Genomic DNA, 15480 nt, shown 5'->3' on the forward strand with positions numbered 1-15480 from the left:
GTTGAAAAACCTAACACAATTCTCTTGGGAGAACTAAAAGCTAGAAAACAAAAGAAGAGAAAGTCTCCCCCAGGTGAAAGACACAGCAGCCAGCAATTGGGAGAAGCATGTGCCTGAAAAAGAAGAAACCAAAGTGGCAGCTCAATGGGATTATTCTTTCTCAGAAAGAGTGTCATGTTGAAAAGAAGAAAATAGTTGCTGAAAGTACGATTAACTCCCTACAAACAAAGGCACGTACTTTCTCAGCATATAAAGTCAACCCTGTGTCCTGGGAATTCATGCCATGTGCACTGTTGTCTCTTGCAGTAATATTGTATGCCACAGGAAATTTCAATTCAACATTTAAGGAAAGAAATGAAACACTGAAAATTACAAACTGTTTGACAGATTTCATCAGATATGGTAACAAAGCACAATAAAAAATTACTGTCACGTCCAGAAAAAGTAAACACTCATCTAAGATTCTCACGCCAATTGAGAAAGTAAGGACTGAGCTGGGATAGCTGTGGCATTATAGGTGGCTCAATACTATTGGTGGATAGTAGTCACATGATAGGTACATCTTCAGAAATTTCAGAAAACCAGTGTGGTATAAAGACTAGAATGCTGATTATTAAAAATTCTTTTAGCCATGCTTAGTGGGCTGACAAGGATCAAGATAGCATTTGTGTGAGGAAGATAAGCCCATTTTGAAATATAGGGTTTTGTGTGTCACATACTATGCTATCTTCTGCTTTTGTTCAGATTACATTTCATGACACCCACAACATAATGCCTATAGTTCCTCAATAATTAGAAACTTAAATTAACATTACTTATAAGCTAGAATATAAAATTAGAACTTCATAACTTTTCTATTTGCTGACATATTGCTATATTTAGCAAACCCAATACAGTGGCTCCAACTCTTCCTCTTTTGAAAATAATTGTCTAGCTACATACACTTCTCTCAATATTTATAATCCACCAAAAGTGCTCATTTTGCACTACATAATACTGCCAAGTCTTCATAAAGTCTTCACATGGGTAAAGAAGTAATTTCTTTTGTAAGTTTGAAGGGTGATGTTGAAAGCGATATGCTGATGGGAAATGAGATTTTTTTAGGCCCAGATACAGTATGATTAGGAAGCCTGGTAAATTACATTGGAATTTGGTGGTATCAGTATAGTAAGTTACTGTTTTTGTTATTTCAAGAGGTGTAATTTAAAGTCTACAAAAATTACTTTATTTACAGCCTCTACATGCAAAATGAGGCTTAGCAAATATGACATGCAATTACAAAGAAACTTCATACCATCATAAGTAAAAGAAATCATTATTAAGTTTTAAGAAAAATAAATGAAATTCAAAATTTGTTAGTAAATAGTAATAATATATATATAAATAAACATGTAATGCATGGTTAGCAAAATATATTTTACAAAATAATGGTATGGTAGCACTAAGACATTTGTACTTTGTAAAAACCAGTTTTGTGCTTTTTGATAACCATACTGATATACAACTTGTATGGTAGTTTTATTAATCAGAAACGTTTTAAAAGTAAATATCAATACCTGCATTTTGCTACAAAATTTAAGTTTTGTGGAATAAACATTTATGGTTTCCAGTTACAACTTGCTGTTACTCTAGAACAAAAAAGTTCAATTTAAATTTACTTTAGTTTTTTTCAGTGGTTATGAGGTCAGTCAAATCAACCAACCCAATACAGATAAAAGGTAAAGAAATTAACATATAAAAATCAAAGTTTTTCTTAAAAAAAACTAAAAACATTTTAGATATTTACAAAGTCATAGAGATTATGCAAATGATATTCAACAACTTTCAGATAAAGAAAAGAAATTTTATTCTAAAAATCAAAATTACTTTCCATGTCAGATAGCCAACATCACAAAGGAAAAAATTCACAAGCAAATTTCCAATTAAAAAATCTTAATACTTAATTAAAATAACGTGATGTTTTGTGCCCAAAAATCTTTCAATGTTTACTAAATTTCATGAAAATATACATACATTATCAAACATTATGGTATGACTACACTCATGGTTATAGGTTTGGTGCAATGTATGCAGAACTGTAATTAGAGTTAACAGGTTTTACAAATGCAAAGGCAGAAATGACAATACAACTACCTTCAGGCTAGAAAAGCTTAGTATAGAATCTCATATTTCTCTTACTAATTATACCCATCAATCAAGAAATGTATTTACTACCAAAACTACTGGATGGTGATAAAATTATAAAAAAAATTAAGTCGGAAACATAGTTTGATACATGCAACAGTACATGAATACTAAATACAATTTCAGACAGTCATGTATCAAAAGATATAATGATGGTATGATTAAAACATTATTGTACACTTATGTCGGAAAACAGTAACAGACTGAATGTAGAATGTTGTGTTTAAAACACAGTACAGCTAATAATACTGTCTTTGGACAAATATAAATAATTATAAACAATTCTGTAACATTCACCAGAAAAACACAAATTTTGAATGTAAGTCACTAAAATCACCACAGGTTGATTTTTTTGTAATATTTCCCTTACATATATTAAATTTGCAAGATAGAGACATAAATTGATAAATTCACTCATATCATAAACCTCTGTAAGGAGTCTTGAAAAACTGCTTCAAAAAGAAAAAAGTTATTTAAAACCAATGTGCTGCATATCCATTATTGAGGTTTTGCACATAATCTCACAAGCTGTAAAATCCAGCAGTCTTAACCATTGTGAATGCCAAGCTACCATGTGTTTATTTCATGCTTAGTAGTGTGAACTTTACTCATCTTAAAGAAATTAATGCCTTCACTTCATCCAATACCACAATGGTTGTAGATTGTTATATTGTTGAATGTAGTAACAAACAGGGACAAAATCCATGCTTTCTATCATTTTCTAAAAGATAAACAGTGATGAAATTGGATATAAGTTACCAACTGGAAAGACTGGGAACCATCACACTATAGCTGTCTGTGTGACAAACATTTTATGGCAGGTATGAATGCTGATTTTTCAATAGTAGAAAATAAATATCAGATAAATGTATCCTTTTATACCATGGGATCAAAATGTAAATGATGATCCAGCCCCAAAGCCAGGGAAAAAGTTTTGATAACGTAACAGTTTTGGCCTGGATTATCCCCCAAAATGACACAAAATACAACAAACAAACTTATCAAAAGCCTTGACTCTGCTTTGTAGATGGCTCAAGCATGGATTAGAAGCCCCATGTTCATTTCAGTATTGTATTTGAGTAATATTTTAATATATTTTCCAATATACTTGGATTTGCCATACAATAAACTTTGGCAGCCCATCACATTACAATGTTTTTCAACAGTATCTAACTGACATTTCGGTGTTAAAATTTTCCTAAAAATGTCTAAAAATTTTGTTATGCGAGTCAAACAGATTAGAAATAGTTTTACTTTGATTCAGTTCTTCATGAATAAGTATTTTAGCATCATAATATTAGTCGTTTCAGACAAGTTGCCAATACATATAAATCTGTTGATTAAATTTACAGATGCCAAGAAAGATCACCCACTCTCCCTTCACTGTATTCCTACGGAGTGTTTAAAACATCAAGTCACTCAAGAATAGACAAGCAGAGAAGAATACGGTCAAATTTCATACATGCCAGGCAAAGAAAAAATGGAAGTCATGAGGGGTGAATTCTGTACTAATCCAGTTGTGCCTCTAATGATGTCAAAAAATAATCTTCCAGGAAAAATGTATGGGTTGCCTTTTAAACCTGCTAGCTTTACCAGGTATCACTGTCAATATTCTCCCCACAAAATTCTTAACATCCTTGGATAATATCAGTCACAGAATATGTGATATATCAGGGTGCTATAGACTCTAGCATGACATCCAAAATGGTGGACAAGAATTCATCAAATGATTCTGGTCTTGTGTATGCAAAACTTCAATACAAATTATTTGTACATCATCATTTACCAATAACTTTTAACATTTCAATAAACATCTTACCTTAAACATACCATCTACTTGAACTGCATTCTGATATAAACTTACCCTGTTAGGCATTAGGATAAGCTGCTGATTCCTCTTCACTGCTCCTGACTCAATTTTGCCTAGAACCACAGTCCCCATGTCCTGTAAATAAAAAGTGAAGTTTTAAAACATGATTCTGTTCTTTATATTCTACTTACAAACTACAAATACTCATGTATTATTTTTCACCATTGGAGAATCAAAGATTTTTATTCCAATAAGATGAGAGTGGTGGATGTTGAACAATTATCTTGCATATTCCACTTCATTTTAGTTTTAATTATAATAAATTTCAATAGAAAAAGATGGTGGGAACACCCAATACCCACTGATGCTTAACTTACTGGGTGAAGATTATTAAGATTGGTTAACCATAGAAAATCCTGATGAAAACTGATTACTGTTATGTGCTCTCTCTTTCTGCAATATCTAATCACCAGTTGAGTTAAACATCTACGAGAACATGAAAGTGACTAATTTAATAAAATTAAGATCATTAAATAATATGAAAAATTAAGCTCAATATTTAGATGACAAAAGTATCACATATGTTTAAAAAATAAAAAGTAACACTACCATTACCTCAGCACTAAACCCCAATATTAAATTTAAGAACTATTTAATACTTGAATGCCTATCTACAAAATCTAATGAAACTAATATATAGACTGGCTCATTAATGCTACTCTGTTTAATGAATTACCAAGAAGTGAGAAAATCAATTTTCAGTTTTCACATTTAAGTTTGCACTGCATGTCTAATTACGGATATTAATTTATATAAAACTTTTGTCAGTCTCCTTTTGTTTATTGTAATCTTTGACACAAAAAAGATTGGTTTGTTTTTGAATTTCTCACAGAGCTAGACGAGGGCTGTCTGCAGTAGCTGTCCCTAATTTAGCAATGTAAGACTTGAGGGAAGGCAGCAAGTCATCACTACTCACTGCTAACTCTTGGGCTACTCTTTTACCAACGACTGATGGGATTGACCGTCACATTATAACACCCCCACGGCTGAAATGGTGAGCATGTTTGGTGTGATGGGATTTGAACCCAGGACCCTCAGATTACCAGATAAGAGCCTTAACCACCTGGCCATGCCAAGCCCCATAAAAAAAAGAGAATGTTTAACCTTGCTATATGTAAAAGTCACAAAGAGGGTAGCTGCATTTCCCAACAAGTTGTTAGAAAAAATAACCTTAATATCTCTTTCCTTAATGTTCATTCCTTTATTTTTCTTAAAAAGTGATTTGGAAAAATTGTGGTAGGGACTCATTATTCTCTCAACACAGAACTGGCCACGTAGGGGTATTAAAACTTTTATTAAATTAAAGTAGAGAACAATGTTTTGAACTTCTTAGGTCATCCTCAGGTTAACAAAGAGAAAGTTTGTAACTGACCATTGCCTAGCATGTCTTATGGACAAGAGTGTAAACATGTATGGGAATGTAGGTGATGTAGCAGTTAGATATTAGGTTATTAATTAGTATAGGTATAAAGGTGTTCCTTTATATTGGCTTAAATTTGGTTTTAGTTGTTGTATAAGCAGGGATTCTTTGATTATGCATTTGTTTATATTTGTTTCCCTACTTAGTATCTGGATGTTTTCTATGGCTATGTTGTGTTCTTTGAATCTATTTTCCATTTTTTCTGCTTGTTTCTCCAACATAGAAGTCGTGGCAGTTGTTGCATTGTATTTTATAAATAATGTTGGTGTTGTGTTTGTCAAGGTAGTTTTTACATAGTATGGACTTTAGTTTTGTACCTGGTTTTTGAATAAAATTTAATGTTTACTGGAATGTTGTATTTTACGTTTTTTCCAAATGTTTATGTAGTACTGTAAGGTTTTGTAGTTTGTTGTACCTTGGTACCTATTATCATTTGTTTGTTGTTGATTGTGTTGTTGATCTAAGTGTGTGCATATAATTCTTTCAACAGTTTTTGGAGGAAATTTATTGATGTTGATGTGTCATCTTATTTTAACAATGAAATCAACAAAAACTATGTTCACCTGATACTTTTATGGCTGTGTTTATTTGGTTTCTTAATATGTTGAGGTTTTGTTTTGTTTCATGTGCTAAGTTGCAGAGAATGTATAATCCAGCATGGGTGATTTTTCTGTGGATTTCTGTTTTGAATTGTGTATCAGTTCTTGTAATCTCGAGGTTAAAAAAATTTTTTTTTTTTTTTTTCCTGTTCACAGGTGAACTTAATGTTGGGGTGTATAGAGTTAATGTGGTTAAACAGAACACACACTCAGTTTTTTTCAACAATGTTAACTCTATACATCCCAACACTGAGTAGAACAAATACTCAGTTTCTTCAACTATGTTAACTCTATACACCCTAACATTAAGTTCATCTGTAAATATGAAAAAGTTAACCAAATAGAATTTCTCAACCTCAAGATCACAAGAACCGATACACAATTCAAAACAGAAATCCACAGAAAAATCACCCATACTTGACTATCTTGAGATACACCGAGATATGTTTTTACTTCAAGAGGGTTTCATCATGGACAGACCTGGTCAATTTGACCAACCATGTAACCTCTTTTACTTATTCAAAGTCATTAACTTGATGCTACTAACCTTTAACATAGTAAATACATCTTCACAAAATTTTCCAAAGTTACAGTAAACATCAAATATTTTATATACAAAAAAATATATTTCTTTAATGAAATATTTTCTATGAAATAAAAGAGAGATTTGTCCAGGAATATACTGAGTATTTTTAACTAGACCATGTGCAAAGTGATTTTCATGTTAGGATAAAGTACGTTTCTTGATATGAAAAATCCCAAATTTCATTTGCATAATCTCTAAAACCTTATAAGTACAATTCAAATACTTGTTTTCAGTAAAACTATATTTTATGTTATTTTCTCTACACTAACTCTATACAACACTGGTCAATTTAACAAACCTTGTTACCTCCCCAAATCGAAATATTTAAATTACAGTATTTTTCTTTCTATAATGACTTCAAATGTTGTGTGAAATTACATTTGTTTACCCTAAGTAGCTTTAAACTTGTAACACTACACATATATTTATAATTAATTTTTTTGTTTTTTGCCCCTTGAACCATGTCTAATTACTATCTGTGCAATTATAAGTTGTTAATCACTAGGATAATGCACAGCACACATTGCAATATTATTTTATCAATGAGCATCTCCAAGCTCCTTGCATGTGTGCCTTGTGAAACATTTTTATCATATTATTTATCTTACCTCATATAATTTTAACTAACCTAAGGATATCCCTATTTTTACATTTTAGTAACTTTTATAATAATAAATAAAGAATAAATGTGCTGTTCACTGTCAATGACACTTAACCCTACTTTTTTATATAACTAAATAATGATTCAAAAAAACTATGTGCAAAAAGCAGATAATTTTCCATAACTATGACAATTTTTTGGTTTCCTAACTGCACAACAAGAACTGTTTCAAGGTCATCCAAACTAGTAGTTATCTTTCCCATGAAAGCTTCTCTGTTCAAAAATCAACATGTCACTTGATAGATCAAAACCTTGGCTTTCTATTGGTTATAAGTAATATAATATTAAACATAAGAGAACTATTAACAAATCATGAAAGAGAGGACATGACAGATGAGTGTGGCAAGAGGGATCTGATTTTCTATTTAATGGCTTTGTAACCAAACAAGATTAGAGACTACAATAATTATGGTTTGTCTGAGCAATGATAGTTTTATAGTGAGTAATTTATGTAAAATTTCATACTTATTAGAAGGATGGTGAATAAAATAGAGAAAGGAGGATGCCTAGAGAAAAAGTAACATTTCTCACACGAGAGGAAAATCAGGATTTTGTTTAATATTGTTTTGAAAAATTAAGAACTCAAAACTTATATACTATTAAAATATAGATTATTAGCTATTAAGTTACGCTATACTAATTGGTAAACAAAAAAGTAGTATAATTAAATTTTGAATGTAAGTCACTAGAATCTTGTGACACGAGCAGTAAATAATGCCTGCAGCAACAGGATTAAGTGTGTTGAAAAACAAAGCAATATTATTCAATATAGATTATCTAAATCTTTGTGGTTTAACAGGAATTATACACTGCATACTAAAACAAAATTTTATCTTATGAAATAACCAAAAATAAAATGCAAGTTTCTCTCCTTACAGTTTCAGAAAGCTTTATTACATCAACTTGATAAAAAAGAAATAAAAATAATTCATTTTCAGTTACATAACTAACTTTATCTGCCTGCATTATTTTGTAGAAAATAGTTCAGTGCTAACACAGATCTCTACATTACTCACCATCTAAATCTTCTTTTGAACTAAAAAAAGTTAACTTCATTGTGCAATTTATTTACCACTCAAAAAACTTGTGGTGTTTACACAGTATTTGTTTTAAAATGACTTATGTAAACAACCACTGCTACTAAATTTCTTTTTGGACTTTGATGAAAATTGTCTTACCTTGTACTTGTCTACAACAGGCATTATGAAAGGTCCTTCCACTGGCCGGTTTAATGATGGAAGTGTTTCAATGTACTGAAGTAAAGATGGGCCTCTGAAATTTAATACACATTGATAATTTTAAGAAGTTTTTAGACAAAGCAAAAAAAGGTTCCTAAATAAATTTCAGTTGTTTGTATTCAGTAAACTTTTTTCTTGTGATATGATTCTTTATGTTTTCCTATCTTGTTTTGTTCTTAACAGTAAGTACATAAAATATTCAGCAAAGAATAACTTGTTCTACTGTGTAAATCAATACATTTAGTATTGTTGTAAGAATAGTTTTAATATACAAAGTAATTTGTACTGATGTTTATTCTATATATGTATAAATGGCTGGTTTGGGTTGAGAAAATTTTTATGCAGAGGAGTGAACAATGTTTCAACCTTCTTCGGTCATCGTCAGGTTTGCTCCTCTACATAAAACTTTCCTCAACCCAAACCAGCAGTTCTTACATATATATTTTTCTCTACAAGTGGGTTTTCTCATCATCACTGAAGTTTATTCTTTTCCAGAGTGCATCTGCTTAAAACTTCCACTGACCTGACAAAGTCTTCAGCACTTTGGACTAAAATATTGCCCACATCTGGGCTCCAGGTTGATATAATACAATACTCAATACTTGACAATTATAAAAGAAATAAAAATTTCTTCAACCCAAAACCAGCCATTTTTACACATATATTTTTCTCTACAAGTGGGTTTTCTTGTCATCACTGATGTTTACTCTTTTCCAGAGTGCATCTGCTTAAAATGCTCACTGACCTGACAAAGTCTTCAGCACTTTGGAGTAAAATATTGCTCACATCTGGGCTCCAGGATGATGTAATACAGAATTTAAAACCAGCATACTCAATACTTGACAATTATAAAAGAAATTTTGTATTAAAGATAGCTTATATATAAAAAGAAAATGACTGATAGATATTAAAAGCTTCTATTATGTGCTCTAATTTAGATATAAATGAAAATATACCTTAAAAGTTTACTCACCTATACCATGGACAAGTTTTCTCATCTAAGAGGTCTCTAAGAAATGCTCCAGTAAGCCCTGAGCATGGAATGAAGAATATGTCTGTTTTTGGATTAAAGCCACATTTCTTCAAGTAGGGTACCAGTTTTTCTTTACATTCATTGAACCTATGCAAGAAGAAATGAACAGAGCATTATTCCTGCTAACTATACCCACACATATGATCAGTTAGTTTTATCAATAAATTAATATATTTTAAAACTCTAGTCAACACCTGTTCTCATATTTGTAAGATACCCACACCCCGAGACAAAATACAGAAAAAAAGTATCACAGTAATAGTAATCAAACTGAGGTAAACTTTCACTGGGGAAAAAAAACCTTATTCATCTTTTTCAGGATAATAACAATGACAAACTTAAAAAAAACCTCAAAAGAAACTATGTAGATTAGACAATAGATAAGAGAATTATAACTTGGACAACAGTACCATATGCAGTATCGTTAACTGTGCTTCATGGCATTAAAAACCAATGCATAAAGTTTACGAAATTATTTAATATGAAAAATTACATCAAAATGACTATCTTAAAAAAAAAAAAAGAGAGTAAAATTCTGAATAAGGAGGCATTTGATCAAATTCAATTCCTAACAGATGTGCTGAGTGGCATAAAACATAACATGATTAATTTCAAACTAAGTTTGTTTATTCACCTGTCCTCAGCCCACTCAACAGTTGGATCATCCATTTTGTTCACCAGTATTACTAAATGTTTTACTCCAGCTGTTTTTGCTAACATGGCATGTTCTCTGGTCTGACCTCCTCTTTCAAAACCAGTTTCAAATTCACCCTTTCTTGCTGAGATTACCTAAGAAAAATAGTGATATGGAAAACAAAATATCAACATACAGCCAATGTACGTGTCTACACAAAAATATTGAAAAACTGAAGAATATTATAAAAAATGCAGTAAATAAAATTTTTTAAGAATATACCATTAACTCTGTGTTTACAAGTTAGGCTCAAAAGGCTTAATGTGTGACCACCAAAGTAACCAAGAAGCTAGCCATTACTATAGCTTTCGATAATATGTTCAGCGTTTTGCAGACTATCTGAAAACATTAAAAACCTTTTGTACACTTTTTTTTTTAAATTTTGTAATCGAGTATTTTAATTACAAATTTGTTCAAGAATTTGTTTGCAAATTTTTGCAACAAATTAAACTCTCTGAATACAAGGTAATGATTTACTGCTGGTGGCATTACTATTTTCATGGGCTGTAGAGAGGTGGTGCTTTAAAAAGAAAAACAAGCAGATATTTTGGACATTTTCCTCTGCAATGAAATATTTATATATGTTATTACTATTTCCTCACAATCAGTGTCAATAACTTAGGAAGATTAACAGTTTTTACATAGTTCCCAATGAGTGCTTTCAATTGGTTATAACCATGTGGCTTCTACATCTCAAGTCTAAATACAGAATATGGTCATGGCATTTGCCAGGAATTAGCAAAATGTACTTCCTGAGACAGAAAAGAATTGACCCTAAGAAATATGAAAGAAGGATGTGTAGACAGAACAATTAACCTAGTTTTGGGCTAGATACAGAAGTATTACTGTACTATTCAAATTACAGACTGAAAGTTAAGACTCGAGTTTGCTCGTGTGTCTCATTAAAACAATACTGAAGTTTAAGAGCTATATAGTATCAAATTTTGAATTGTAATATCTATCTTAATACTAATTTCACTTAGATGAATTCAAAGTGAAGTTTTTTAAATTAAATTTTGAATGTAACTCAGTAAAACCTTCCAACATGTGCAGAATAAGGTACCACAAGTATAAAGTTCAATCAATTATATTGTTTAAACACTATATTCAAAGTCAACCATGGAATACTTGATAAACTTGGTCTACAATTAAATATATATAATGTGTCGGGTTTTAAGATTTGGTTGATTTAGTGTTTTATGGCACAAAGCAGCTGGGCTATCTGTGCCAAACATCTGGTAAAAAGATAAAAATAAAGTAAATGTAGTAAAATTCATAAAAGGAAATGAAGGTAAAACAAAACAGCAATTAAAAACATAAATTGTAAAAAACCAATGTTGACATCCAGTGTACAATGTTAAGAGAGAAACTACAGTAAGAGAAGTTGTAAAGGACTTTCTGTAGCAGAATGGTAATTATCATAACCCACCAGGAAGACTAACAGGTAAGTACAAAAACCACCGTCAGTCATCTGAAGTTGGCCTTTCCAGTCCTGGTTCCGGGTTATGTGTCATTACGGCCATTATCAAAAGGTAAAGTAAAAAAAACTGAAGTTGGTCTTTCCAGTCATGGTGTCGAGTTATTTAATGTTACGGCCATTTTCTAATTTCAAATCGAACTAGAGAGATAGTGATTCTTAAAAGGGAACCACAATAAAAAATGTTTAATAAATAAATATAAAACACTTAAATGACATTAAAAAGAGTAATGGCCTTTAAAAAACTAAAAACTTTATCAAGGTGGACAGAGCCACCCTCACCAATAACACTGTCTAATATTAGGGACAAACCTTGGGACAGAACATATTTAAAACGGTGCTGTCCTTGAGAGTCATAACGATGGCAAGAAAGTAAAATGTGGCTTATAGTGAGTTGAGTGTTACACTAACTACACACTAGTGCATCAGTTCCAGATAAAAGAAAACGATGAGTTAAAATACTGTAACCAATGAGTAGCCTAGTTTGAACAACTACCTCCTTCCAATCCTTATGAAAACAAGATGGCCAAAGTCCAATATAGGGTTTTATTTGGAAAAGCTTGTTTTTGCGTTGCTCACTCCAAGTCAACTGCCAGCTGGCATGGAGTTGAGCCTTGAATACAGGACCATAGTCCATGTATGGAATAGGCACAGTGGTGATAGTTCCAGAGGATAGATTTAGCTGCCATGTCTGCAAGCTCGTTCCCGTGAATACCAACGTGGCCTGGTATCCAGAAAATCTGGATAGAAGTAGATGTTAATGAGAAATGGGCCAGTCGGTTTTGAATATCAGCGAGAACAGAGTGTGAACTAGTGTGAAGTGATACCAGGGCCAGTAGAGAACTAGGCAAGTCAAGATAAATAGTGCAGTTGGAGTACTGCTTAGCTTCAATATGATCCAGAAATATGGTGTACAGTTCAGCAGTGAACACAGGAGCTGTAGAAGGGATTCTGTGAACAACCACCAAACTGTAACAAACCACGGCAGAGCCCACAGTCACTTGATTTGGAACCATCCGTATAAATTGGAATGGAAAGATTGTTTGAAAAATATTCAGTAAATAAACAATGGTACTTCCAATCGGGAGTATCTGCTTTTTTCAGATAACTTAAAGAAAGGTCACATTTGGGGACTGTAATAAGCCATGGTTGGATGGGCTGACCAGTGGATACTGCAATGTTATCCAAAACAGAACCAATTCAACCAACTACGTCTGGATATGAAGACCAAAAGGAGCAATGGCACTCTGTCTGGTCTGAAAAAGCATGACCCATCAAGGAAGAAAACCACAACCCCAGGTGGAATGCTTTGGTAAGGAATGAAGTGTCGAAGCATATAGTAAAGACAGCTGCAAATGCCGGAGGTGCAAAGAAGGTTCATGGTTCTCTATACTCTATATATAAGCTCTGAACTGGGGAGGTGCGGAAAGCCACAGTGCAGAGCCAAAGCCCATGATGATGAATAGGGTCCAGCATCTTTAAGGCCAATGGTCTGGCAAAGCCACAGACTAGTGATCAATAGTTGAGTTTTGATCGAATAAAAGCACGATATATCTTTAACATAGAACGTCGATCCGCTCCCCAACTGGTGGTAGAGACGACACGGAGGATATTCAGTGCTCTTGTAAGTTTGACCCGTAGCTCCTTAATGTGTGGTATAAAGGTCAGCTTACAGTCAAAGATAAGCCCCAAAAACTTGGTCTCAGGGACCACAGGCAGCAAAACTTCACCGATATGGAGTTCAGAATCAGGATGAATATCACGTTGGTGGCAAAAGTGCATACAAATTGTTTTAATTTATTTGTAATTTAATTGTTTTAATTGAGAGAGAGAAAAGTTAAAATCGTTTGCCGTGGTACACTTCAGTACATGATCGAGGGCAGTTTGTAGTTGCCGCTCAATATATCTCATGTTAGACAACTGATGTGACATGCGAAAGTCGTCAACATAGAGCCCATTTGCAACAGTGAGAGGGAGTTGTTCAGTGATGGCATTTATCTTCATACTGAAAAGTGTGACAATCAAAACACAGCACTGAGGGACTCAAAATTCCTGTAGAAGAGAACAGGAAAGTGTTGAACCCACACAAACTTGGAATCTCCTGTCCATTAAAATATTTTTAATAAAAATGGGCAAATGGCCACATAACCCATAGATATGGAGGTCTCACAAAATGACATACCTCCATGTTGTGTCATAAGCCTTCTCAATGTGAAAGAATATTGATACAAGATGTTGTAATTTGAGAAATGCTTCTCTGATTGACGTTTCAAGTCAAATCAGGTGGTCCATGGTGGAGTGCTGTTGTTGGTACCCACATTGGGTGGGCAAGAGGAGGTTGTTTGATTCGAGGAACCAAACAAGATGAGCATTAACCATCCTCTCTGACGTTTTACAGAGACAGCTCGTCAAAGTAATTGGAGGGTAGTTTGAAGGAATCTTGGGATTTTTCCCAGGCTTAGAGAAAGGTAAGATAATAGCCTGGCACCAGGCATTAGGAAAAACATTCTCCTGCCAGATCCGGTTAAAAGCAATTAGAAGAATATCAAGAGAATCAGGAGATAGATGGCGCAGCATGTGAGTGAACATTAGCTGGTCCAACAGATGTACTGCCAAACTGATGAAGGGCCAGTTTCAGTCCATCAGTGTAAAGAGACGATTATAGTCATAGAGATAATTAGTTTGAAAGGAAAGAGGTGATTGCTCTGCATGAGTCTTGATGGCCAAGAAGGTGGTGGAACAAGCAGAAGTTCTAGACACCCAGCAAAAGTTTTAACCTAGAGTATCGGTGATGCTACGAATATCAGCTACTTCTTGGCCATCAGAGAGTAAGATCAAGAGGGGGACAGAAGTGTAGTGCCCACTGACCTTTCAAACCCCGTCCCATATGACTTTGGAACTGGTGGTTGAAGAGATGCCAGTTGTGAACTTACTCCAAGATTCCTTCTGGCTTTGACGTCTTACCCACCAAGCATGTGCACGGGCCCACTGGAAAGCAATGCAGTTTGAAAGTGTGTGATATCTACGGAAAGTATCCCAGGCCTGTTTTTGAGCCTTCCATACCACGTGGCAGGCAGGATTCCAACACAGACGAGGATACAGTGGGAAACGTGTCGAGGTTTTAAGAATACATTGAGCAGCTACTTGTATAATACAGTCAGTTACTGCTGCCATACAGTCGTCCATTGATGGCTGACAGATGAAAACAGGATCAAGCTCCATGAGAGCAGTGAAAGAAGGCCAGTCTACCTGATCCTGCTCCCACCAGGGCACATGGGTTGGGTGGCATCGACCACAGACAGTTTCTCTCAAAAGTAGAGGAAAATGATCACTGCCTCGTGGATTATTGTCAACCGGCCACGAAAAATGGGAGAATAATGAAGGGGAGCAAACAGAGAGATCAATAGCAGTAAAGGACTGACTAGGTGCGTGAAAATAAGTGGAAAAACCAGTACTAAAAAGAGAAAGGTTGTGATCAGAGAGTATATGCTCTACAGAGTGACCCCTCCTATCAATAACAGCACTTCCCCAGAGGGGATGATGTCCATTAAAGTCCCCCACGATTAGAAAGGGAGATGGCAACTGTTCAATGAGAGCATCAAGATTTGATTGATCAAATGTCTCTCCAGGTGACAGGTAAAAAGAACAAACAGTGATAGCATGCAGTTTGCCAACTATTTCAAATGACTGAGCATAATGATTGTAGAAAGAGTACTTT

At 33.7% G+C, this 15480-nt stretch overlaps 1 protein-coding gene across 2 annotated transcripts in view; it reads right to left on the bottom strand.

Annotated features, from left to right (window-relative positions):
• The window catches only part of LOC143240619 (eukaryotic peptide chain release factor GTP-binding subunit ERF3A-like), a 50383-nt gene that overhangs the window by 9996 nt on the left and 24907 nt on the right, over positions 1-15480 (bottom strand). For both annotated transcript variants that reach the window (XM_076483350.1, XM_076483351.1), the window contains exons 7-10: positions 10226-10380; positions 9532-9678; positions 8499-8592; positions 4049-4129 (exon numbers count right to left, since the gene is read on the bottom strand). In XM_076483350.1, the coding sequence (XP_076339465.1) occupies positions 4049-4129; positions 8499-8592; positions 9532-9678; positions 10226-10380 (477 nt within the window). The remainder of the gene's footprint in view (positions 1-4048; positions 4130-8498; positions 8593-9531; positions 9679-10225; positions 10381-15480) is intronic.

The sequence above is a fragment of the Tachypleus tridentatus genome, chromosome 13 (genome assembly GCF_004210375.1).
Source record: "Tachypleus tridentatus isolate NWPU-2018 chromosome 13, ASM421037v1, whole genome shotgun sequence".
NCBI lineage: Eukaryota > Metazoa > Arthropoda > Merostomata > Xiphosura > Limulidae > Tachypleus > Tachypleus tridentatus.